This window comes from Sinocyclocheilus anshuiensis, unplaced genomic scaffold, assembly GCF_001515605.1.
Source record: "Sinocyclocheilus anshuiensis isolate Anshui unplaced genomic scaffold, SAMN03320099.WGS_v1.1 scaffold1885, whole genome shotgun sequence".
Taxonomy (NCBI): domain Eukaryota; kingdom Metazoa; phylum Chordata; class Actinopteri; order Cypriniformes; family Cyprinidae; genus Sinocyclocheilus; species Sinocyclocheilus anshuiensis.
Window position 1 is genome coordinate 218,081 of NW_015542322.1, and position 23,368 is coordinate 241,448.

At 36.0% G+C, this 23,368-nt stretch overlaps 1 protein-coding gene across 6 annotated transcripts in view; it reads left to right on the forward strand.

Annotated features, from left to right (window-relative positions):
* The window catches only part of cyth1b (cytohesin 1b), a 72,627-nt gene that overhangs the window by 23,315 nt on the left and 25,944 nt on the right, over positions 1–23,368 (forward strand). The window contains exon 1 of one of the 6 annotated variants that reach the window (XM_016489327.1): positions 10,002–10,090. The exons of 4 other annotated variants lie outside the window; for them this stretch is intronic. In XM_016489327.1, coding sequence (XP_016344813.1) covers positions 10,027–10,090 — 64 coding nt within the window. In that variant the 5' untranslated portion in view covers positions 10,002–10,026. Of the gene's footprint in view, positions 1–10,001; positions 10,209–23,368 lie in introns of those variants that run through there. One more of the 6 variants, XM_016489330.1, reaches the window with a different exon arrangement.

Here is a 23,368-nt window from a genome sequence, read left to right on the forward strand (position 1 = left end):
ATAATCTCTTTAATCTATCTTGTGCTCACTGTTGTACACGGAAGCAGTTCCGGGCGGATGACATATGGAGGTCAGCTTTGCGCATGCGCCGCTCAGAAGTGACGCACGTGGAAGTGCAGGGGAGAGATCAGAACAAAACAACGGTCACTAATTAGAAGTACAAAACGAGGATTTGTAAAGAAGAATGTCTTAGATTTTGATGCCTAAATGCCTAAATACAATGCTAAAGTAAGGAAACTTTGCTTCCTTTGCTCCTGTTAACAAACGTTGGTTTTCACGAGACTCACTGGCGCTTTGAATATGGATATTTTTCTTACAAAAACGCATCGATTCACTACAGAAGGCCTTTGTTCACCCCCCGGAGCCGTGTGAGACACTTTTTTTTTATGGATGGGCACATTTTTATTTAACTGCTTTTGGACTGATGCATGCAACACCCGCTGAGTGCCATGAAACAGCTTGAAAGATCAAAGACAATTTTTAATATAACTCCGACTGGATTCATCTGAAAGAAGAAAGTCATATACACCTAGGATGACTTGAGGGTGAGTAATTCATGGGCTAATTTTCATTTTTGGGTGAATTAACCCTTTAAAGGCGTTATAGGCATGACGGTATTTTCTTTAGTAGCATTTAGGTTGCATTTGAAGTTGCATATCCTTCTCTGAGAATGCAATCCTGTAATGCATTGCAACAAGCCAAGTGAAAATCCATCCAAAATGGAAGATGAAGCAAGATAAATTCTTTTGAAATAAAAAATTCTGTTTTCTAAATACATGTTATTGATCTTATTGTGATTGGTTCAATCCTTCATTTTTTAACATTTGTTTTCACCTTGTAATTTTTGTTAAAATTGTCATACCTACTATAGATCTCCTGGTGAAATGACAGATTCTCTCTGGTGATGTATATCAGATTTCTCCAATCATTTAGTCCACTTAAACTCCACCCCTTTTTTTTACATCCAATCAACAACCAGTGGATTGAACCACTGGAAGTCCCACCCTACATTTTTTGTTTTCCAGTTTTATTCTGATGTATATCACAATATGGAAGAAAAGATCTGTCACTACTTCTGTTTCATCGTGATTTAAAAAAACAACAGTATAAAAATTATCAATAAAATAGTTGAATCTAATTGTAGAATATGTATTTTTATGCTTTTTAAAGTAACACACCATTAGCTTGGTGACATGCTAATGGCAAACATTATTGAAATAGTACTGTGTGAATGAGTTTTAAAATCCACTACTGTATCATTCACACAGATTCTCTTTGTTAATCAGAGTACAGTGTGTAGGCAGTCAAAGGATTATGAATATGTCCTGACCCCTACACAGTGGATGGAATGACATTTTTTCTACAACCACAGCCTTAGCAACACTTCCTGTGTAGTAACACCTGCAATGAAGGGCAGATCTGATTTTATGAGTATGGCATCTAGATGCTTTGAGCTGCAGATATGTTAACTGACCTCAAAAGTGTTGAATGCTGTGCAGCTTTAATAAGATACTCTGATGGCTGTCTCATTTGGCATTTAAATACAGCCTTTAAAGGATAAAAGCTTAAGTTGTTTGCTCGACCCTGGTGCTTAGTAATTTAAAGGCAGCACAGTCTGAGAAAGGACACAGCTTAATGGATGTTAAAAAGAAATGTCTCGTAAATTTGTTATATAATGTTGTTATATATGTATGTGTGCTATACACACACACACACACACACACACACACACATAACATTAAAAAAATCTTACCGACCTCAAACTTTTGCCAGTGAAAATAGTTCTGAATGAATCCACAGCAGAACTGTTTCTCGTCTCCGAGCAGCGGTGTTTCTGAATAAATGAGTGTTTTGGAATGAATCAGTTCTGTGAATGATTCAAATTTCAAATTCAGTTAAGCTTTATTAGCATGACTGTGTAACACAATGCTGCCAAAACATTAACATATATATATATATATATATATATATATATATAATAAAAAGAAAGAAACAATAGAAAAAACAACAACACAGATAATAAATCAAATCTAGATGAAAAGATAAAGGGAGTCAGTTTAGAGTTAACCATGTTTAACACCTAACGTTGTGAATGGCTAACACAAATTTTGCAGCTAGTGCAGCTGTGTTGATATCTTCTCCAAGTATGAAGGGCATTTTCTCAGTATCACTATGTTCAGTAAATGATGGAATCAAAGCTATAAATCTGTGGAGAAATGTTTCCCTCACATGGTGATATTTAGGACAAATCAGCAGAAAGTGTTTCTCGTCCTCTATTTGCTGTAGATCACAGTGTCTACAGATCCTCTGCTCTTGCTCTGTCCATGTGTGTCTATGTCTTCCTCTCTCTATTTCTAAATCATGGTTACTTAATATGTATTTGGAGAGGATTTGTCTTTCTTTAAATGGCTTAATTAATGATAAATAATTGGTGAATTTAGTGGTTCTCTTGGGTTGGTTGAGTTGCATTGGAGTTTATTTTGAAGGTCAAAGTGTGTTTTTAGTGATTCACTGACTCACTAATGAAGCCAAGTTCACTTTTTTTGTTCCTGAATGAATCATGAATGAATCGCTTCAATGAAGGAATCATTGACTCATTTAAAAGACTCATTTGTCGCCACCTACTGGCGAAACTTTGTAACCGGCATAAAGAATCATTAAAAAAATCATTGTTATTAATAGACAGACTAGAATAATTATAAATGTTGCTTATTTAGGCAATAATGTAAATAGTTTTATGTCACATCTATTACTATATGTATTTTCTAATTACTAGAACGCTGTGATCAATAAATTTTTATAACTGGTTAACGTTCAAGGGCTATTCAATATTGTTTCAGTCCTGCTTTGCTTGATAATATTGGCCTATTCTATTTCAATTTTGCAGATGCTGTCCATTAATATATACATAAGGATCATTGTTTCCTTGCAATTTCATATTTTGTGTATTTTAATGTAATGCATTCACAGCACTGAGATCTGTTTGGAATTAAGTTACGGGACTTCAGAGTTAGCCAGGGTGAGTTTAGTGTTAAGGTTATAAGGTGGAAATGATATTTAAATGTATTCAGACTGTCTCACTAAGGATTGTGATTAAGTCTCACATCTGCTTTGCGTTAAACAGAAGACTCTGTGTGCTAGAACTGGCTTCTGCTGCATACACACACACACACACAATCAGAATACAGAATCAGCATAGTGAATCGGAGGAGACTTGTCTGTATTTTAGCTGTGTCTGCTGGGTAAAGCAGCATCAAGTAAAGGCACTGCATCTCCCCGAGGAGTCTCGCCTCATTTAATTTCTCTCGTCTGGTCTCCTGCTCAGAAGATGAGTTTCCTGCAGTTTCAGAGAGCAGGGGTTCTACATCAGAGTTCAGATAACACATACTTTCTCCTCAAAGGCAGCATTTATTTTGCTCATGTACACAGATCAAACAACAAACACATTTTAACTTTATATATATATATATATATATATATATGCATCAAAACGTCTACACTTTTCATCTTTTCAGTGCACCTGTTGTACTGAACTCTCCCATGTCTCTTCTGAGTTTTCTCTGTAGTCATTTTTGCAATCATTTATATAAGACCTGAATTTTAAAAGCGTGGGTTTTCTTTATCATTTTTTTCTCCTGTTCCATAATGCAGAAACAACTTTGAAGAAGCCACGATTTCCCCAAAAAGTATGAACACTGTGGCACAATCAAAATTTTGGTGTGTTGGTCTGACTGAACCAGGCCACACAACAACATGTACTCAAGCAGTGGTGTGGATTTGGGGCGGAGCTAGCTGTTTGATTGACCAATGGGAGGCAGGGAGACTGTTTTAGAAAACTTTTTTTGTCACAATAGGGTCAAATAGTTATATATAAAAAATGGTTATATTATGTATACTAACAAAAAATTGAAAACATTCATAAATATTTAAGTGCAACATTTGCTTAAAATTGGATTATTGTAACATTTAGTATATATTATTACAAATTATTATATTAACTACACATAATAAAATACAATAAAAAGTTAATTTTTTAAAAGAATGTATTCTCTTTCTTTAAAAGATAATTATTTTTAAAATTATTTTTATTAAAATAAGTCACTGTTTAAACACCATCCACATTCTTAAAAGTATTTTTTATGCACAAGATGGTTTTTATTCTCTCTTCTCTGTTATCCTTCATACCTTAATAATTCCATGCTAATTCATTATTCACAATTGTAACTAGTAGGTTACTGTGTCTCATTTTTCTCTCTCTGACTTTGGGATGAAATATAACCTGGACATGTTTTCATGCGTTTTACCCTTCTCCTTCTGCAGTGATTTTCAGTAGCAGCCATGTGCCATTTCTGTGAGGCATGAAGGAGGAGAGACCAGGAAAGTACATGAGGTGACAGAAAATTACAGAGAAAAAGAGAATGTACCGAATTTGCTGGAAATGTGAGGCCTTTGAACAATTACACAGCACAAGCACTAATATTACCTCAGGATCAGTTATTGCGTTATTTTTGTTTGGTAATGTTTTCTTGCCCTGTTTTCCTGCGCATGCAGTGCAGAGAGGGAGGGAAGAACATTACAGTTTCTATTCTGGATTAGGTCGTGAATGAACAGCTCTCTCTTTCTCTCTTCCGACTTTCTCACTCCCATTCTTTTCTACCAAAATAGCTTTAATAAAAGATAATGGAGCCTTGATAGAGATTATTATAAAGCCATTAGCCATTACAAAAATCCTGGATTCAATAATATGTTCAATATTTTCCAATCCAGCACCAGATTTACTGTGTGTAATTTTTTTTTTTTTTTTTAATATTTCAGTGCTTAAAATTGTGGTCAACAGATGCTATTTAGGTCTTGTATACAGCCATACTACTCTTTGGGTTAAGAAGCACATTAGATATTTGCTAATAAAATGATGTTAAGTTTAATTGCAGCGCCTTCTGGTGGAATAAATATGCTACTGCTTAACTTATTGTGTTATTCACTGTATAAATGTTGAGAAAAGTTAAAAAATGAAAGCAACATGATGCATTCAATTAAAATTAAATGAGTCTTTGTTTAGCCAATTTGGAATTCATCATTCAGTAAATGCAAAAATGTCTTTCTCTCAGCTAATAAATTCTGGGCAGCTAAAGTTTTTTGTTCAATACATTATTAAATTTTCATTCACACATAGATAATACAGTGCGGATTCTGCAATCTTTGCTTCTGAAGAAGAAAACATCTTGCAATGCAGTGATAAAATGTGCAATAGTCTTATACTGATGCACGTGGACCTCAATAATAGTGACAATCAACAAGCATCACATGCAGTAAAAAGATGACTAACTAACAACAATGAAAACAACAACATAAGCATAGTCAACAAACAGCAAAGCAATAATCATGTATTTTTTTTTTTTTAATATTTCAGTGCTTAAAATTGTGGTCAACAGATGCTATTTAGGTCTTGTATACAGCCATACTACTCTTTGGGTTAAGAAGCACATTAGATATTTGCTAATAAAATGATGTTAAGTTTAATTGCAGCGCCTTCTGGTGGAATAAATATGCTACTGCTTAACTTATTGTGTTATTCACTGTATAAATGTTGAGAAAAGTTAAAAAATGAAAGCAACATGATGCATTCAATTAAAATTAAATGAGTCTTTGTTTAGCCAATTTGGAATTCATCATTCAGTAAATGCAAAAATGTCTTTCTCTCAGCTAATAAATTCTGGGCAGCTAAAGTTTTTTGTTCAATACATTATTAAATTTTCATTCACACATAGATAATACAGTGCGGATTCTGCAATCTTTGCTTCTGAAGAAGAAAACATCTTGCAATGCAGTGATAAAATGTGCAATAGTCTTATACTGATGCACGTGGACCTCAATAATAGTGACAATCAACAAGCATCACATGCAGTAAAAAGATGACTAACTAACAACAATGAAAACAACAACATAAGCATAGTCAACAAACAGCAAAGCAATAATCATGTAACAGTAAACATAATTTATTCATGTTGCATTGCATGCTGGGAGATTTCAAAGCCTTAACAAATCATAAAAAATGGTTCAATATGAAACTGTTTGTTCGCACAGCTGTATTAGTGTGGTTAGGACAACATTTTAGGGGAATATTCTCTCTAATGTAGATTTAAAATCTTATTTGTGACTCGAAAAGCCTTGCGTGGTAGGTAATATACAGTATAATAATTTTGAGGTATTTCGATGTCTTGCATCTTGCATCATCTTGAGAACCATAATCGTTTGGTTTGTTTTCTGGTTGGGTTTGCCTTCATTTGAGGTCAAAGAGAGTGTAATGGACTTTTGTGCCCTATGATCATGTGACTCATGTGACTGTGTGTGTCATTTTTGTGGCACAGTGCATGTGTGTGTGTTGTATCTGCTCAATAGGAGTAGAGGACGTGATTTGTTTTTGACAACTTCCTCTCGCGGTCTCTCCAGCAGTGCATATGAAGGTGACAGTACAGGAGTTGCTGCAGGGAAACAGTGCATTAACATTCCGAGACACTTTATTGCTGTGGAAAGGTAGGTGAGAGGATGCTAAGGGGCAGATCTTGTGAAGCTGTTAGTGCTAGACTACATTGCTGGCAAGGGCCATTTCAGTGTCTCGATCAATAAATATTGAAACTGTGACAAATTATGATACATTATTATAATGTACATCAAATCATTAATTATGAACCGTTCCCTGCAGGTTTAATAAGACAAGCTTGTGCTGCCACAAGTGTAATGGCAATGTGTGAGAGTTAGACACGAAAAAAGAGACCATAATTCCATTGAAGTGTTTTGTTGTGAAACATCATATTAGGAAATGCTTCAAATCTTGAAATCATCTTCTTCACACTTCCCAGTGGGTGTCATGGAAACGGAGTTAAATATAAACTGTAAACACTTTATTTGACTTCTATTCGATAAGCTTGTGGGTGTTTTGCTTCTATTTTAATATTGTTTTATTCAAAGGATTGAATGAATTGTATTTCTCTCTCTGTGTGTGTACATGATCATGGTATTGTTATGAATCTACCCACACATCTAAATTATTTAGCATAGAATTAGAAACTTAATAAGCACTCATTGTCATGACAACAACTGAAAGTTAACAAGAAGTATCCAAGCATCTCCGTATTGTCAGACATTTTTCAGTCCTGTAATTCTCACATTTTTTCTATCACTAAACAAGTCTCTTATTTTCACTAAGGCAACATTTATTTGAATATTTTTTATTGCAATTTAAAATAACTGTTTTCTGCTTTAATATATTTTAATATTCCTATGATGGAAAGCTGAATTTATCGCATGACATTGCTCCAGTCTGCAGTGAATCCCTCAGAAATCATTCTAATATGCTGATTTGCTACTCAAGAAACATTTTTTTTTATTATAGTCAATGATGAAAACTGTTCTGCTGCTTAATATTGTTGTGGAAACTGTGATACATTTTTTCAGGACTCTGACTAATGCAAAGTTCAAAAGAACAGCATTTATTTTAATTAATATTTTAATGGATTTTTTTAATTTACTGATCCCAAAGTATAATTAGTTCATTTATTTTATGTATTTATATATTTAATTACAGTAATTAGATTTTTTTTTTTAATCCTGAAACTTTATATTGCCATGCAAACAAGTCTAATCTTTTTTTATTTGAACACTGAAGAATGGTCAGACCAAAGTAACCCAGACTTGGTGCATTTAATCATCAGTAGGCTGGCATGTAAGTAATAACGTGTTGAATTATGTCTCTGGGTGAAGTAAAAGCAAGCACAAGAGTGTGTCATTATGGCAGTCTGCTACTGTTGAGAACAGCAAGATTTTTCCTCAAGTGCTAGCTTGTGAATATGTCTTGATTTGTCACAGAAAGTGTCAGGTACATATTTCTAAAACTCAAAAACAGCAAAAGCATACAGAGGGGTTTATCACGGTGGGCCTCTCTGCAGGATCTGCCTTAGTCTGTGAGGTGGAAGACAAGAGGAACCCGTCTTATAGCACTAGTAGATTTGCTTTGACATACAAGCTTTCTTTTCTTTAGTACCAAGTCAGGAAGTCACTCCCTTTTAAACATGGAAATAATTATGAAATGTCTATCATATCCAGCTGACAAAGAGTGTGACTGCAACGTCAGTGTTTTTCCCATGAAAACACAATGCGTTTCATTACTAAATTACTTTAAGTTTTTGGCTGATTATCTTTGAGGATGATTCCCTGTTTGATTTATAGTTTTTAGTCTGCTTTGTGTCATTTCTCAGCCCACATGTTAATAACTCAGCATTCATTTTACTGGTAAACACCAGGCTGTGCTCAATAGAGAGCAGCTGGCGTTTGCCGTCCACACTCTCTTCTCTGATGTAACACATACAAACAAAACTTCATGAGAATGATGTATTCCTTGTGCATCTAATACTGTAGACACTGGCCATAGTTGCATCAGATTTATGAATATGAGATACCGAAAAAGATGCATGCTTTTTCCAGTAAGACCATGAAAATGAATCAATTTCGCAACTCCAGGTGCTGCAGTGCACTGTCTGTTGTTCAACTTAAATTCACACTTATTAAAAACTTTGATGTATTTTTGTTGACTCTTTAATGTCTCAAATTAGTTCCACATTTGTTCTTCAGCAGTCTTAAAGGGTCAGTAAACACCCAAACAAAGAGCTTGTTCACGTAGTGCTCGGTCATCCTGTATTGAGGATAATCAGCCATTGGTCACGGTTAAGATGTGACCAATATCCTCCCGGGGGTGAGAAGAGAAAACAAGCCTCTGTGTGTAAAAGTAGCTGGAAGGCTTGAACATCCCTCAAACATCTTGAGTCTCTTCCGTCTGCTCTCTTTCTATCTTTCAGATTATTTTAGGTTGCAGTTGAAATCAGACCAAAGATTTATATGCAGCTTTTCATAGAGCATAAACTCTTTTTTTTTTTTTTTAGTTTTCATGCAGTTTGCATGGAGATTATATTGTTGGAAAAAGTTTGGGGTCGTAAGATTTTTGTTTTTGAAAGTTGTCTCTTTTGCTAAGGCTGCATTTCTTTGATTAAAAATATAGTAACTGTCATATTGTGAAATATTAGTATTAGAATTTAAAACAATTGGTTTCAATCATTTTAATAGATAAAATGTAATTTATTTTCTGTGATGCAAAGCTGAATTTTCAGTAGTCATTACTACAGTCCTCAGTGTCACATGGTCCCTCAAAAATCATTCTGATATGCTGATTTGCTGCTCAAGAAACATTTCTGTTGTTGAAAACATTTTGAAGACACATTGAAAACATTCCATTGTCTTCATTTGTAAGTCGCTTTGGATAAAAGCGTCTGCTAAATGACTAAATGTAAATGTAAAACGGTTTTTAATATTTTTGTGGACACTATGATGCATTTTTTTCGAGATGTTTTTGTGAATAAAAAGTTCAAAACAATAGAATTTTCTTTAAATATATTTTTGTAACAGTGTAAAAATCTTTACTGTCACTTTTGATCAATTTAATGTGTCCCTGCTATATTTGAATGGTGGTGTATTTAGATTTTTTTTTTTTTATAACAAAGCACCATCAAAGAAAGTGCACACATTGAATTTGGACGGTTTTACTAGTTGGTTAAAGACACAAATTGAGTACAGAGCTGAAACCAAGCAATAAAAAGTCATACCATTATGTTTTGCTATACATAGAATAGGGAAGTGTTTTACTGTTACTTTCAAAGGGCAGATTTACGGAGTTTGTACAGTTTTTTCCAATGCATAAAACTTTCCTCCCACAAGTGTCAGAATAGCCTGCCAACCTGAATGAACTGCCCTCAGAACGATCACAAAAGCCACATGTGTGGGTTGTTATATTGACACTACCATGCTCCCTAAAAGTTCAGACTCCTATCATTTTTAAGCTTCTTTTATAGATTGCTTTTCATGAAATGTTTAGGGATGTGTGTGTGTCTGCACGCACGCTAAAAAAAAAAAACTAAACTCATAGCTTGACGCTGATTGGTTGTTCGTCATCGCCAGGACACGCCCCGTCTGCAGAGCATGAGGGTTTCACACAGTGGCATCCGGTCTCTTTTAGACGCGGTTTTCGGTGCAGTTCAAAACAGTAAGTTATCAGGTTAAAGTGTAAGGTCTGTTAAACCGCCAGCAGGTAATTGCTCCGAACACAAGTGCAGCGCATGAGCTCGCTGTGATCATGGTGCTGAAATCTGAAGATGGAATCGGTGAGTGGATCTCATAAGTTTTCATATTTGCAGTGGCCAGTAGTGTTTACATGTCATTGTTGTGGCTTGTTTTTTGTCTCCTGTCATTTGGGCTGTTGTATGTTAATTGAAATGGAGTCGATCGATATGCAACAGGCCCATTCTTTCTGAAGGGAAATGTGTAACGATGTTTGTGAATGAATCATTCGTTCGATTCGGATCTTATTGGTGAATCGATTCAACCGTTGCACAAGACCAATCTGGGCTGCGTTTTCCAAAAACAACGTTCCGTCGTTACCAGTAGTGTTCAATGGAATTTGAGATCATAGTTGCTTTTGGGAAACACCCCTGAAAGATTATTTCACGCTGTTGTTTTTCGAGTCAACATCTCAATGAATAGTATAACGTTAAGTGGGGAAGTCGTGGCCTAATGGTTAGAGAGTCGGACTCGACCCAAAGGTTGCGGGTTCGAGTCTCTTACCGGCAGGGATTGTAGGTGGGGGGAGTGAATGTACAGTGCTCTCTTCCACCTTCAATACCACGACTGAGGTGCCCTCGAGCAAGGCACCGAACCCCCAACTGCTCCCCGGGCGCCGCAGTATTGGCTGCCCACTGCTCCGGGTGTGTGTTCACGGTGTGTGTGGTTCACTGCTGTGTGTGTGCACTTTGGATGGGATAAATGCAGAGCACTAATTCCTAGTATGGGACTTCACTTCTTAACTGAGATGTCTTTCGAACATGTTCGATTCGTGAACCGAGAACCCATGCTTGAGCTGATAATGAGAGAGAATTTGACTCGTTTGGTGAAAAGTTATGTGTATTGCATAAACAACTTGCTTCCAAATAAAAGTTACAGGAAATGATTTTGTGATTTTGTTTTAACGTAACTGATTCAGCAATTCTTTTTAACTGCTACTTGAAATGAACTGTTCGAAAGAATTGATTCAAGGAAATTAGACTCAACAAAACTATTCACTGCAACTCACAGTGTAACATGGTGTGAGCTTAACCAACTATTAAAAACTTGTAACATTTATATAGTATTTTTTTTACAATAAAGAACATGTTAAAACAATCTCACAAATGCTGATCTGACCTCTATGACTTGGTTAACTTTAATGACCCAGTGGATGGAGTCACTCTTGAGCTATTACTATCGGATGCCAGTGAATTAATTTTTATTAAATCAATACATAATTTATCATGTAGTGAATGAGTGCCTATCTATCTATCTATCTATCTATCTATCTATCTATCTATCTATCTATCTATCTCTATTATAATTATTTTGGCCCATTCTATGGATGTTGTTACCATGGTGTTTCTGAGTGAGAAACGTTCCCAGCCCTCCATGAGAGGGTTAGGATGGCGCTCTCTAAAATTGCTCAAAATGCATAAGAGAATGATGCAATCAAAGAAAGAGTTGCTCAGTTTTGTTTCAGAAACAAAAAATAGTAAAGTAGATTTGATTTTTAATGTTTAATTGGAAAAGTCTTTTTATTACTCTTTGCTTCTCTCCCTTTTGTCCATTCAGATGTGAGTTATGCATGTGCTGACACAGAGCCCCTCCGTCTCATATGAGACAAACAGGATGCTCTGTTCAGAAATAGCATGGTCACACTACTGACAGACGTAATAAACCGATGAGAGATCAATGATAATGCCCTGATGTTGCATATCAGTTTGTTAAAGGATGTTTATTTTCAGCTTTATTATCTTGATTTATGTGTTTTATTCCTTTTCGACAATATTTTTTGCATAAGACAGGATTTAAAGGAGCCTTTTTCAGCTGCAGTGAAGGCAACAGTTTTACACACAACCTTATTTGTATGTAGTTGCCTAGTTTGTGCAATAGTAATCACATATTAACTGAATAAATTATATAATTACATGAGCAATATCATTCGAGTACGAGAGCGATACCGGCTCTATATCAGCATGGCTGTGATTAGGCCAGAGGCAATCACAGCCGCTGATTTGATATTGCGTTTATACAACAGTTCGACGGAACGTGTGTAATTAAACAAGAAACAACGGAGTGCCTAATAAAACCCTCTTTTGTGTGGAACTACTTCCTTCCGCCACGGATTCAAAGCTCAAGTTGACAGTTAAACATACGTCACTTTTAGAAATCGTATCAAGGGCATGTGCTGCTTCAGTTAGGTTATTAGTGAGAAATAATGAGGTTATAAGAGAGAAACAATGCGGCAAGACGTGCATCCAAATGAGAGAGAGAGAGACCGCGAAGCTAGACATTTCTTCTTATATTAACTAATGTACTCAACGATTATTAAAAAAAAACATAGACCCGGCTAGAACAAGCGGAGTGATACAAAATTGTGAAAGGGCGTTCCTTTAGCGATACCAGTACAATATCTCACGGTTCTCAACCAATCAGATTTGAGAACCAGAACGAACTGTTGTATAATCTAAATTAATTTGTTTTTTTTTGTTCTTCTGGAAAATGTTTTTATTTGATTCCAAAATGCAGAGAAATTTTGAGCAACTTTAATTAATGTGGATGTAGGCTTTAAAAATATCTATCATGAAGTAGTTTAGTGATGTTTTTAATTTTACCTAAACTCGCTTCATTGTGACTATTGACATTGAGAGGTGGGTGGCAATCCTCTTTCCATCCGTACCCTCCTTACCCTGGATATCCAGGTCAGCAGTGGCTTTACTTGGTGCAACCCCAAATCAAGCCCTCTAGATTAAGCAAGGCATGTCTCTAGGGCCAGTTCTCCTTAAGGAGTGGCTTTTCTATTTCTCACAGCAAACCATGTCCTAAGAGGTTTCTGCTGTGTGATCGAATTATATTCTCATTATTGTCTGGTGCAAGAAATTCTGACAGAATTCAGGTTGCATCTAGATTTTTAAGCTATGAAAACTGGTTGCTGATGGTAGAAAACTGGCCAGACGGGACCGTGATTGTGCTCTGTTTACATTTATATTGTGAGCCACTACTTTTAGGGAAAACTGGACAGTATAGGACAGAAACCACAACATGCCTGAATGCAAACACATCCATGAGGGAGAGGCATGTTTGCTCTCTGGCTTTTTTATTGTGGATGGAATAAGAATGAGACCAAAGCGGAGGAGAACAATAAAGTTGCTTTAGTGTACACAGTCTTTCTGTTCCTTTTTTTTTCTAAACATCTCTTTCAGTATTTTTTTTTTAAAGAATTTCTTAATTTTTTCTTTAATGCTTCCAATGTTGTTTTTTTCTGTAGTCTGCGTTTCTGTAGTTAAACTTTTAAACTTTTTATTGACCTGTCAGTTTTAAAACTTGTTGACAGTTTTGTCAAAAAATAATGCACCTGTTCTGTTTAAAAAAAAAAAAGATTTAATATATTTTTGTACATTTTGATTGAATATTGATTAAAAAAATTTATTTCAAAGTTTATAATTTGTCATCAGTTGTATTTATATACATTTCTATTATATTGGCCATCGACCACCCTGCTTTGCATTCTAAATATTAACAGTTTTAGCCATTGAAAATCTCATATTCACATATACAGTGGGTACGGAAAGTATTCAGACCCCCTTAAATTTTTCATTGTACATATTATTTTATATGCATATTTTTCTATCATTTTTTACTTTGGGTCCATAAGATTTTTTAAATGTTTTTAAAATAAATATTTAATGCTCACCAAATCTGCTTTAACTTGATAAAAAATGTGGTTAAACAGTAATATTGTGAAATATTACAATTTAAAAGTACTGTTTTTTATTTTAATATATTTTAAAATGTAATTTATTTCTGTGATGGCAAAGCTGAACTTTCAGAAGAAGAACTTGCAGTATCACATGATCTTATAGAAATCATTGGTGCTCAAGAATAATTGTAAAAAAATGTATATTGTGTAATGAAAAATTGTGTAATATAATTTAGTCTAAATTGTGATAAATTAAACTATAGAAACCTTTTGTAACACTAGATGCCTTTACTGTCAGTTTTGATAAATATAAGGCATCGTTGCTGAATAGAAGTGTTCATTTCTTTAAGAAAAATATACCTTAATCCAACTTTTTAAATGGTAGAGTACATTGAAATAACACATGGGGCAAAATTCTGTACAGCCACAGTGTGGAGCTCTTGAGTGTGCTGAAATGAGTATGTGTGCTGGGGGAGGAGACAAGAGGAGAGGGTTACAGAGAGCGATAAAGAGAAAGAACATGAGGAGGAGAGGAGGGGGTCATTTTCAGAAACAGCAGAGTTTGTGCCGAGAGCAGAACAGTTGAGATCTCAAACTGGCCGCCTCATCTTCCTGTAGCATTACTTCCACTCACACATGGAGCGCTGGAGATTACTGGAAGATCTTGTGAGTTAGGCTTCTGCTGGTATTTCTGGGTGACAATAACACATGAAGGTGCATTTATTCAGCTAAATGGGTTAAAAAAAAGAACTGGGAAGCTGGAATTGTGAAGGCTTAGAACTGTCATTCAGCACTACAGGATTATTTCTCACAGGTACATTGCTATTTTTATTTTTGTGCATTTTCAGTAATTGGTCTTCATTCATAATTTGACTAATTTCTTAAATGTAGCAGTGCATGTGCCACATCTTATAAATCGAATGCACACTTTGACAAACCCAATGCCAGTTCTGTTGCAGGCCTGTGGATGGCTTTTCCCCTCACTAGTTGAATAGTCATCATAGATTGAGAGTCAGTGTGACATCAGGAAACTCGTGGCAGCCACAGGACTTGTAGCCTGTTTAGATGGAGGCTTTGTATGAGCTTCTGGGATGAGTTGATTACGCTGTTATTCTGATCTGTGGTTTGTGTTCTTCAGCTGCCTTTCTTATCAGTGTGTTTGCAGAGACAATGCTTAGAGCAAGTGGTGCAGGGTGTTCTTGTATCAACTGATGTTTGAACCAAGATACTTGATGATAGTTGCGGTTTTGTGGTATATATTGGCTCTGTGGCAAAACCTAGTAAGCTGCCTTCTAAGGCCTTAAACATAGGCTACTTTATGTAAATACAAAATGCAACTGTGATGTTTGGCCAATGTATTGTAAACATGGTCCCATTGAACGTAATTGTCGATAACAAACCTCCATACTCAAGGGGGCGATAGAGTTGCCTTCAAAAGCATCCTTTAAGTTTTTTTTTTCAGCTATGAAACTTTGACTTCCAAGACCAATTAAGATATTTAAAATATAACCTGAGAGATTTCATTTCGAATTTGATTCATATATAGCTAAACCCTGAGCAACACACTTAAAGAGATGTCATCAAATATGGCAAACGGAAGCTCAAACATGCTTGATTGACACACAAGATCCAGTGAGGTTTAGTTCGATTGAGCTTTGGTTGACCATATTTTATGAGCTCAGTGTATGTGTTGATCAGTGTTCATACTGAGAGAATTTTCATTTTTTGGTGAACGCTTTAACTTTACTCGCAATATTATCTTTAAATGGATGGTTTACCCAAAACTGAATTCTGAATGAATTCTGTCATAAATTACTCACCCTCATGTCGTTCCAAACCCGTAAGACCTTCTTTCATCTTCTGAACACAAATTAAGATATTTTTGATGAAATCTGAGAGCTCTCAGACCCTCGATAGACAGCAAGGGTCCTACCGCGGTCGAGGCATAGAAACTGGTAAAATAGTCTATATTACATCTAGGCTTGCCGCGATAGACGGTGTTGACGGTGATACCGGTGTTAAGCCGCAACACCGGTTATGTCACTTGCCCACCGTGTCACCGACCCCCACCGTCGTTTTGATTTTTTTATAGAAATAAAAATCTTTTAGAACAGTAAAAGAACAGACACTACAATTAAAAACTGAACGTGGCTGCTCAATGCAGCATGCCGAACGACAGCATCACAGATCAGATTTAATTTCTCCAGCGAGGAGAGCGAGTCGAGCTGACTGACAAGAAGAGTGAGGTGAGACAGACAAGACGATCGCGGATAATTTAGTTTCGAAACGAAATGCAAAAGCGCCTGTTTGGCAATATTTTGGATTTTGAAAAGCCTGTTGACTTTTGCTGTTTATCTAAGGTGATTTTGGAAGTTTTTTTAAACATTCGTTTCTTATTTAATTGGTTCCACATTGTTTGCTGAATTTTACTTTATTTAAACTTTGTGTCATTTATTTATTTTATTTGACATCAAGGTGTATGCCGTGCCTCCAAGCTTTCTTACTCGTTTTGCTAATAAACGTTCTACGTTCCTTATTTATTTGGTTATATTTTATACATGTTTACTTAGCCTATTTCCAGTTTTGTATACCTATTTAAACTTTATGTAAGTTATTTGTTATTTTATATTAGGCATAGCCTGCCCTATAGCATGGTGTATTTGTATTTGTTTTGTTAATAAAAGTTCTATGTTTTATATATACGCTAAAGTAAGTTTGACGTTGTATTTTGTTGTTGCATTCAAGCAATTGACGCCGAACTGCCGCTAATTCAAAAGTGAAAGTAAAAAGCGCACGGTTTATATGAATGTGTTAATGTTTACGTGGTATTTTCTTTTAATCTGGTCTCTGTATAGTTCATGTTAAAGCAGTGTTTCAGCGCAGCGCTGCTTTGTTTACAGCGGTAACCAAGGAAACGCCCTATGTGGTGTTCCAGAAGCGCCTCCTGCTGTCAGAGAGTGAATCTGCGTCTCCTTCAGAGCATCTAGCTGCGGTTTGTTTCGTTTAGGCATGTAGTATAATTTCACAAAGCTAGTCAGAACATTCTGTTTTTGCTTCAAATTGGGTTATTATTAAATTAAATTATGTATATGAAATTATATAACTAAATTATATGAAATTATATAAATGATATGTATATGAATTATATAACTAAAATTAAATATCTGTAATTACAGATTTAGGTTAAATAAAGATGTCAGTCTTTATTTTTCTTCTTTTTAGGAAACAAATCAAAGAAAAATAAACATTCTACTGTTCCTAATATTCTGTATGTTGCTCAAAAACAAAATATATATATTTTTTTTACCCAGTCATTTAAAAATAACACATTTTAGAGCTGTAACGACAATACCGTGATATTTTTGCTTAAGGTTATCATACTGTCAAAATCTCATACCGGCCCATGCCTAATCACGACGCATGTGCGTGCTTTCCTCTGCACGTAAACAAGGTGCAGCACATGAGTGTTCTACGTCAGCAGCACCGCACGCAGGCATTGTTTACATGCAGATCAAAGCACGTGCGTGCGTCAAATAGATTGAACTACTTTTAGAAGCATGTTTCTAGTCAACTTTTTTTATTTCATGTGGGCACTTGTAGCAGTGGATTATGGGATTGCCTACCCCATAAAGGATGTAAAGGATGATATTACCTTATTTGACCCAAGTGAGGTATTTTGGAAGGCAGCCCGAAGCTTGCTACCTACTTCTAATTCGGAAGTATGATTTCTTGACATGCTTTCTGCTCACTAAGTTTGAAACCAAAACTGGAGTTCTCCAGGATTAAGGATCATTCGGAGCAGACATGGCTAATAAGAGATGTTTGGCTAGCATTTTTCCTGGGAAAACAACCTCTGTGTTACACATGTTTTCTTTGGTCCTTTACAATGTCCAAATGACAGCACGCAGCCAGTGACTTGATTAATGACGGCACATTCCTCTGCCCCTGCGGTGTGTGTTTGCAGGGGTGACACGTCTGGTATTTAGTGAGTGTGTTGAATTGACCTGGTCAGCAGAGACAGTATGTTAGGCATGGTGTCTTGGCTCATGCTGTGGGTCGGTGTGGCAGAATTCTTAAAATAAAATAAAATGAGATAAAATGGGCAAATGTTGTTGTATTACTGGTTTGTTTTGAATGTATAAAGTGTCATTTATAGACTGTCCTCTGCCTGTTTTTCCGTACATGAAGGTATTAAAAAGTAGCATTTACTCTGCAGTGTAGTCATTTGGTGGTGACGTGCACATGAGCAATGGTTCGCATGATTAGAGCCTGCTCTGACTGTCACATGGCTGTTCTGTGAGAGATCTGCAGGGTGATGCACTGCTCTGAATGTGCCAAGAGGTGCCACCGCTAATGACATTGAGCCAGAGCTGGATCACATTTCCCAGGAGTGCTCGTCCTAGTTTGATATCTCATTTTAGAAATGAATCTGGCACTTAGAAGGCGTGATGACGCAGCGATTCCACTAAGAATCCATCTTTTAACACTATAATTACTTTGACTTTTATTATAAATGTTGATTCATGCACCTTTTAATGTGAGAAGAAGAGTTACAATAACTATATGTAATAATACTATATAATAATTATTATTGTAATTTTTTTTATTTCTTTTTTGTTTTAGTCATTTTGCAATGTGCTTGTCATTTTGTCTTTTTTAACATTTCTGGAAGTGAAAGTGAAGTGACGTGTGGCCAAGTAGGTGACCCATACTCAGAACTTGTGCTATGCATTTAACCCATCCAAGTGCGCACACACACCGTGAACACACACGCGGAGCAGTGGGCAGCCAATACTGCGGCGCCCGGGGAGCAGTTGGGGGTTCGGTGCCTTGCTCAAGGGTCTCACCTCAGTCGTGGTATTGAGGGTGGGAGAGAGCGCTGTACATTCACTCCAACCACCTACAATCCCTGCCGGACCTGAGACTCGAACCCGCGACCTTCGAGTTACAAGTCCGACTCTCTTTAATTGATTTTTGAAGTTTTTTTTAGTACTTCACTTACTAACAAACATACTTATTTCAGTTAGTTGCCAAGACAACCTTTTTAATTTTTCATTTAAGTTTTTCAAGTTTTTTTCTAATGTTTATATTTGTAAAAAAAAATAAAAAAAGTAATATGTGTGTGTTTTCTCTTTTATGTCTGTTCACGATCTTCTCTCTAACCATTAGTCATATGTTGCTATACACAACATCATAAGGCACAACAAACCAAGACTTAAATGCCATAAATGGAGAAGAAACCATTTCATAGTACCCTTCTATTAAGCTGTAATGCTGTACAGAGGTCTGTGGCCACACACGAAACATAAAAGCCCACAAGAGACACCCCACCTCCCATAAAACTGCAGCCACGTGGCTTGCAAACTCTTTGACATCAATTTAGAGCGGCTTCTCCCTGAAGATTTATATGCTCATATCGATGTCAAAGGCAGACATGTGTCTCTGCGGTAGTGGCACCTGCCTGCGAGTTCGGACCAACATTTGACTTGGAAATTAATGGTACCTTTCATGGGGTTGAGGGCATTCCAGCTTGGATACAAACCTTGTTGCCACGGCCCAACATGGAACCAGGGACATCCAGCTTCAGCTTATGAATTTGGATAACTCAAGCTAGGCTATAAGCTGCAGTATTGAGTTCATGAATAAACATGTTTATATCAAACCAGCTACTGGCAACTGGTGTGATGTTTGACTGGCTTGCTTTTATTCTCACTCTTAATTTGCATTCATCAAATGATTTTGCTCTTATTGACAGTGTGTTATTCATCTTGAGATTGAGGCTAAAGACCCTATGAAATCAGAATTAGTTTATGTCTAGTCATTTATGCTTATTCTCCTAAAAGTCGACATAAAACTGCACATATAATGATGTTTTTCTGTTCTTGGTAAGTTGATTAAACATATTAATGACTCATTCTGCATTATAGATTTTTGTCCAATCAGATACTCCCTTGCATGACAGTGTCCCACCCCCAAATACCAACAGCAACAGACTAGTAAGTAGCAAATTATAGGCTGTGAGTCTAACTAACTAGTCTAACCAAGCCTATTCGTTATTTAAAAAAAAAAAAAAGAATTTGATATTTGCTTTTTAAAGGGATTGGTGAACTATTCCTTTAAAGGGGTCATATGATGCGCTTTCAAGTTTTCCTTTCTCTTTGGAGTGTTACAAGCTGTTCGTGAATAGATAAGATCCCTGAAGTTGCAAAGACTAAAGTCTCAAAACCAAAGAGATATTCTTTATCAAAGTTAAGACTCTGCCACGCCCCCCTAAAACGGCTCGTTCTAACACGCCCCCACATATCTACGTCACTATGTGGAAATATTTGCATAATGCTGCCCAAATGTGCAAGCAAAGAAAGAAGGCGTGGTTTCAGTAACTGCAGTTAGTGTTGAAGCAGCCATGTCAGGGAGACGCTGTGTGTTTCTAGGCGAAAGCAAAAGCACTTTATTTGGCCTTCCGAAAGTAGATGCATTTAGGAATCTTTAAGATTACTTACAGCAGAACAGCAATGCATTTTATGGACGACCGTTTCGTGAACCTAGGAGAGGAGGTAATTCTGACTTTGCTATGACAATCTGGCGCTTCTGAATCAGCTACTGTTTTGTTACTAGTTTAAGTATTTGCTATCGACTGTTCAAATGCGGAGTTTTGCGCATCGTGTGTGTGTATGTGTGTGTGTGTGTGAGCGAGAGAGCGCGAGAGAGAGAGAGAGAGAGAGAGAGGGTCACATCACAGTGTAGTCAGCTGTCTTAACCGTGGCTTGTGTACTGCACACACATAAGCTTCATCACTGTATCTGTCACACGACTCTGTTCCCCTTTCGGGCTCTGGCTTTACATTTATTTTGAAAGATAAAGCTCGCGATTATGGTAAGGGGCGTCACATTTCCGACGAGTGCTTGTGGTGTTCGGAAAATCACAATGCACTGGGTCAGCTGGCCAATCAGAGCAAACTGCGCTTGTCGGAAGGAAGGACTTTGTAGAAAACAAAGCGTTTGAGAGAGGCGGGGCATAGAGGACCTACAATAATGTACAGTAGTTGAAAAATAATGTGTTTTTTGAACATTAAAACATGTCAACATATTCTGTTACACCAAATACACAAAATAATGATCTTTAAAAAAGCATCATATGACCCCTTTAAGTCTGTCAATTTTGTAACATAAATTAATGTGTATATATATATATATATATATATATATTTTTTTTTTTCCATCTTGGTCTCAAAAGCCTTACCGTGAATCTTTAATTGGCTTCATCTTAGCTTGTTCTCTTAGCGCACATGAATATTAAATCAAGACTTTGGCTTCTAATGATTCATTAGGAATGTGCTAATGAAAAGCTAATGCAGCTTTAGCATAAACGCTGTTGTGTTTTCTGTGGCAAGCACATGAGGAAGCATTAGGCTTATAACTGCCTGGATGTGTGCAGATGCACAATGGGCCTCCAATGGGTACCATTTGTAGTGTCATGTGTATGTATGAAGATACTTAAATGTCGACCTGCTGTGAGTTTATCGGTGGCCCGCTGGCCGCACTTTATTTGACAATATACTGTGGCGACTAACTTGAAAGCTCCTGTTAATAATGCTGTCTACGCTGCAAGCAACTGTGTTGTTGATTATAATGCAGTGTAAACAGATTAGTTGATTATAATGGTTGCATTCCTGTTTTGTCACAGCACGCCACATTGCAGAAAGGGTGTAAACATGTTTTATATACATAATTGGTAGAGTTATCTGAGTAATTGAGAAACGGTTTTGAAGTTCATTGTCGTATTTCTTTTCAGTAATTGTAGTGCAAAATATCCAAATACTGTACTGTGCACAATCTACTTAGCATCAATGGTTTGTGTTAAAAGTAGAGCTGCACGATTCTGGATAAAATGAGAATCACGATTTTTTTTGTCTCAAATAGAGATCATGATTCTCCCACAGTTCTGAACTAAACAAAATAATGTGTGACAAAATATTATTGCTTGTCTATTTAAAAGTTTTTATTTAATTTGAATGAATTATTAAACATTTTAATATATATGTATTTTAAATATATTTAATACACCAATTTTTAATATTGGAATGAATGATTCAGTGACTCACTCATAAATACTTCACTTGTTTCATTACTGGATTAATCAGCATTTTTGAACAAATCTCTTGAGTGAATGATTCAACGACAAATACATTTTTTACAGTCACTTATTGCCACCTAGTGGCGAAACAATGCAATCGACACAAACGTTATTTGAAGTGCCAGTTACTTTCAAAAGATGACTTGCTCTGTTTCAGTCGCTACCATAGACATCAATGTTTATATCTGAACTATAAACTTTCATCCCAGTATTTCTATGATAATATGAATGACTGTAAGACAGAAATAATACTGTGTAGTTGAAAAGATTTTTTGTGAAGCTGTTTCTTACCCAAACATAGTAAATATCTGCACAGGTGAATCATTGTCATTAAAAAATGCGATCGCATGGGTGTTTAAATCAAGATCGCGATCTTTTAACGATTAATCATGCAGCTCTAAAGCATGTTAAAAACATACAATTTAACTTAGCCTAAGTTTGACTGTCTTCATATTCTGTAAAGAAACGTTAGCGTACAAAGAGCATTTGAATGAATTTGTGTGTAAAATATATTAACACTACCTATATTCTGGAAAATGTCAAGGGTTCCTCAAAGATGGCTAGCACTTTTACATGTTTTAATGAATGAGGTACAGTGAAAATATGAGGTACAGTAGGTCTAAAACAGCCGTTGTCATTGGTTACTGTGCATTTAAATGGCAAATTAAAATTAAGTGTCATTAACTAGGTCATTTTTTTATTCACCCCTCATTTTCTAAAAGTGGCCCCTGAGTGACGCAATTTGAGCATCTATGATTTAGAAATTATATTTGGTCTTTGGTTGGTGATTAAATAGTGCTGTTGAGTGTTGTATGTTCAGTTTGCCTGGGTTTGGATGCCTTAAATACCAAGAATCCTTCATTAAATTATTTTCGCGACTCATATGATTCAACATGTTGAATTCCAGCTAGAAAATCACAGTTAACCTTTTCCTGTTCAGATGGGAGTTGTCTTTGGCCCTGAGGACCAAATATAATATGGTTTTATAATATAATATATATGTAATGTATATATGTATAATATATGTAATTTGGGGTCAGTTTTTTTTTTTTTTCAAGAATTTAACTTTTATTCAGTAAGGATGCATCAAATTGATCAAAAGTCACACTAAAGGCATTTAGATGATTTTACAAAAGATTTTTATTTTAAAGAAATGCTGTTCTTCACACCAGTATAAACTTTTTTTTGATAATTTCCTCACCCTTGTGTCTTTCAACAGAAGATTTCTGAGTGAGCTGTCTCTTCAAGACTGTAAGATATCCTCCAGTTGTGCTCTAAGCTGCTTTTTCCATAGATGTAAATCCATATCCAAACAAGTGATGCCTGTATATTTGTGGAAAAATGCTTGTAATGCAAATTTAGCTTATAGTGCAGTTGGCTTTTTGT